Here is a 4366-nt window from a genome sequence, read left to right on the forward strand (position 1 = left end):
CTTGCTGCAGCCTGCACCGTGATCTCATTTAGAGACCAGCATTCAGGATATGCGTGCTCTGAGACCATAGGCTGTAAGTGGGTCAAGAGCATTGCTTTTCTATCTTGGTTGGTTGGCACTAAGTGCATTTTAAGCAGCAAAGTTTCCTCGTGTATAAGTTAACATTCTTTTCTGCCTGTAGCCTTTTCTTTACATCTAAGAATATTGTTTTCTTTGTTCCTCCCACTACAGATTATAAGCACACCACAGAGGTTAACCAGTTCAGGAAGTGTTCTGATCGGGAGTCCATATACCCCTGCGCCAGCCATGGTCACTCAGACGCACATAGCAGAGGCTACTGGCTGGGTCCCAGGGTAAGAATGTCATGATTTTCTATTAAAAAAACCTTTGTTCCTCACCATCTTGTCTTCCTTTTGTTGCATATTCATCTTAAAAACAAATGAAAAATCAAGTCAGCTAGGTGCCATCAAGTCCCCGCTGACTCACGCCGCCGCTGTGTGGATCAATAGAACGGTGCTCTGGAGGGTTTTCAGTGTCCGGTTCTTTTAAGAAGGCTTTTCTTTCGAGGTGCCTTGGAATGGGTTTGAACCTCCAAGCCTTTAGTTAGCAGCTCAGTCAGTATATGAGCTGTTTGTACCACCTGGGCGCCTGTGTTGGTTTAGTTCTTAAAAACTAATGTTTGATTCTGCTGCACGAATTCTGTCAGTGTTGAGAAGAAGGAACTGAGGAAAACCATCTCAGAACCCTAACAAACCTATCCTTCATTATTCAAGTCCAGGATTTGTATAAACATGAATATGTCTTCTTTAAAATCACCCCTTTTCGTTTACTTTACACTGTGTGAATCAAGTCTGGAACACCCCTTTTAAATGAGTAACAGAACAATAGCTTGTAAGTGACTCTCCTGAGTTCTTTAATACTGTTAATTATTAATGCTGTTAATTATCCCAGCATTTTCCTTATGAATTCTTAATTCCTTAAGAAAGAACGAGTTGAAAAAAAGACTGGCTATATTAAAAATCCTGTTTTCCCTTGATTCTTTGAAGCACCAGACAGTTAAGTCAATTCTTTCTGTATAACTTGTTTTTAAATTTAGTACAATTTTACACATTTCCTCTTTGTCTTATAATTTTAGTGCTTTATCAGTCCATAAACGAAAATTGTAAAGTAGGATAAATGTCTCAGAACCTCATGTTGTCTGCAACTCGAAATGACTTCCTTGGCGGCGTGTGGCACTGGCTTCTGCCTGTGACTTTTAGCAAGTAAACCACCCATACTCGTCCTAAGACTCTCCTTGCTTAAAGTATAGGAAGTGGATTAAGGAAATAACAAACTAAGTAATCCTGGCAAAGTGCTTTAGACTGTATACGCACACACACACACACACACAAGAAACAGAAGCGTTTAGAATGCATATATCTTCATTACCAAATGTGATACAGTGATGAACAAACAAACAAAATACTCACTGCTCCCAAGGCAGTGTTTGACTCACACCAACCCTGCAGGACAGACTAGAACTCTCCTGTGAGTTAATGAAGCTGCAAATCTTTACAAGAGCAGAGAGCCTCGTCTTTCTCCCAAGAGTGATTGGTGGATTGGAACTGCTGACCATGTGGTTAGCAGCTGAATGCCAGAGAACAGGACCAACTATAATCCATGACCCTTATTCAGTGCTTATTAAAATCCTTAACTCCACCTACAGGCATATTTCAGCATAGCCTTGGAAGATATAATGTGAAAACCAAGCCTATGCCAACAGTGGTGGCCTAAAAGTGACCGGGTTTGGGGAATGTTCACTCTTGGCTGCGCTTTCTTTTGTAAGTGGCGTGATCATCCGGGTTTTGTCACAGTCAGCCCAGAGTGGCTAGCCCTTTTCTCTCTCTCCTTTGCCAGTCTCGTTTTCCGCTCTGCAGATTCATTGAGCTCATTTCTACCTCTGACAGTATTGTGTTGTGAGTTCTAAGCCCCATGATAGAATTTTTACTTTATGTGTATATATGCATACATCTTATATTTGGTAGTTTTTGTATTTGGGTATATTCATTGTGGAATTAAGACAAGTTATAATAAGTTATTCATGAAAGAAAGTTGTATTTATATATGTGTTCTTTTTATATATTTTTTTCTTTTTAGTGATAGAAAACGGGCTAGAGAATTTATTGACTCTGATTTTTCAGAAAGGTGAGTGTAAGTAAGTATTTTGTTGGGGAGATTATTGTGTGTGGAGGAAGTTTGGTGCTTAGCTTATATTTTAGTTTAATTTCTTTCATGAGTCAAAGGTGCCCACCTACATTTTCCTTGATTGTGTCGTGGTTATGCATCTGACTGCTAACTGCGAGGTCAGCAATTCGAAACCACCAGCCACTTCGAGGGAAAAAGAGGAGCTTTCTGCTCCTGTAAAGAGTTACAGTCTCAGAAACAAATCTACCGGGGCAGTTCTACCTGTCCAATAGGGTCACTGTGGCCATTAACTCGATGGCAGTGAGTTTGGAGTTAGAATATGGGGTTTATTGGGTAGCTGCTTACCCACTGATTGTGCATATAGCCATCAGGTGGGAATTTGCATCACTGAAATGGAAGAAAGGGTGTGTGGCGCAAAGTACTACTTTTACAGGGTAATGTATGAGGTGATGATATATCCTGGGTGTGATTTTGCAAAATATTTGTCTCTTGCAGATACATCCTGTAAGTATATTTCTAGGTACCTATGTGTTATTTGTGGGAGAAAGACTGGACTTTCTACTCCTATAAACACAGTCTTGGAAACCCACAGGGAGTCACTGTTATTTTGGAGGCCGTGTTGCATAGTGGTTATGTGCTGAGATCCACCAGGTCAGCAGTTTGAAACCACCAGCCACTCCTCAGGAGACCGACAGGACTTTCTACACCTATAAAGATTAACAGTTTGGAAGCCCACAGGGGCACTTCTACTTAGTCCTAAAAGGTCGTGGTGAGTTGGCATCAACTCGATGGCAGTGGATTTGGTGTTTTGGTTTGCTGTGTTATTTGAAGGAGCTGCCTTTCCTGCAGTGATTGTTTGCACACATACTGCATTTTCAGGCATAGTAAATTGTGTGCATGCACCAAGGGATCTAGACGGCAGTGCAGAGCCCAGAGGGACTTGTGTGTCTCATAGTTTTATCTCTGGAGATTAGAGTAACAGGTGTGCCCCACATAATCCTACCCCGAGAGTCCAGAATGATACGTATTCCATGTAAAACTCCAAAAAAATGAACTCATTGCCATTGAGTTAGTTCTAACTCAAGTCATACATAATATGAATTAAAATTAAGATTTCACAACAAAACTTTTGAAATGCTTCTTGGTTTAGCATCCATTCCATTGAGAAGAACACATAATATCAACAAAAAAAATTCATTGTGGAAAAGTATTGAGTCATGAAAAGGTTAAATGATGAACTATTTCCTTTCCTTAGACTATTAGTAAGGTGACCAGATTTTAACATTGGTAAAGCAGGACACCATTGACGGGGGTGGGGTGGGGGGTCGGGGTTCTTGATTTAAAATTTGGTCTATATGGACCAAATAGACCATTCCTTAGCTTGTCGTGCATTCTTTCCAAAAATCAGGACGTTTTAAATTGGGACTGTCCCGCCAAAAGCCGGACGTCTGGTCACCTTACAAAGATTTTTGATCCTGAATGCCCATCCAAATCTTCTGTGGTCTATTAAATAAATACAAATGCCTACCAAGCCAGAAAGCCTAGGGCTAAAAAACCGATTAGGGTCATTATTTGAACCTGAGTTCAATATTCTTTGCAAGTCACTTCAGTAGGGGCCCTGTTAGCATTGCTCTGTTAAAATTAGAATTGACTTGATAGCAGTGGGTTGGGTTGGTTTTTGGTTGTTGTAGAGCAGTGGTTCTCAACCTTCCTCGTGCCTTGACCCTTTCATACAGTTCCTCATGTGGTGGTGACCCCCCCAACCATAAAGTTATTTTCGCTGCTACTTCATAACTGTAATTTGCCAATGTTATGAATTGGGCTACCCCTGTGAAAGAGTCGTTTGACCCCCAAAGGGGTCACGACCCACAGGTTGAGAACCACTGTTGTAGGTGGAAGTGACTTTGCAGTAGAGATAGAAGAAACACATACATTTTGGAGCTCAAATCAACAGAACTTGCTGGTCATTGAATGCAGGAAAGGGGGGAATCAAGATTGGCTTTGAAGTTTTGGGGCATAAACAATGAGCTGACTGTTTCCAAAAATGTAATGATTTACATTTACGGTGATAAGGAAGAAAATGAAGCTTGAAAAGCGGTGTTGAGGACCTGATTTGGGGGGGGGGGCGCTTAAGTGGAGAGCAAATGTTTTGAGAATGATGAGGGCAATGAATGTACAAATG

General features: G+C 41.0%; 1 protein-coding gene across 4 annotated transcripts in view; it reads left to right on the plus strand.

The window, feature by feature from the left end:
- Positions 1 to 236: 236 nt before the first annotated feature.
- Positions 237 to 4366, plus strand: part of TFDP2 (transcription factor Dp-2) — a 38973-nt gene continuing 34843 nt past the window's right edge. For 3 of the 4 annotated variants that reach the window (XM_045287452.1, XM_045287453.1, XM_004712072.2), the window contains exons 1-2: positions 237 to 353; positions 2137 to 2184. In XM_045287452.1, the coding sequence (XP_045143387.1) occupies positions 307 to 353; positions 2137 to 2184 (95 nt within the window). In that variant the 5' untranslated portion in view covers positions 237 to 306. The remainder of the gene's footprint in view (positions 354 to 2136; positions 2185 to 4366) is intronic. The other variant, XM_045287454.1, reaches the window with a different exon arrangement.

Source organism: Echinops telfairi, unplaced genomic scaffold (genome assembly GCF_000313985.2).
Source record: "Echinops telfairi isolate 266 unplaced genomic scaffold, ASM31398v2 ScPeMD7_16;HRSCAF=60, whole genome shotgun sequence".
Lineage (NCBI taxonomy): Eukaryota > Metazoa > Chordata > Mammalia > Afrosoricida > Tenrecidae > Echinops > Echinops telfairi.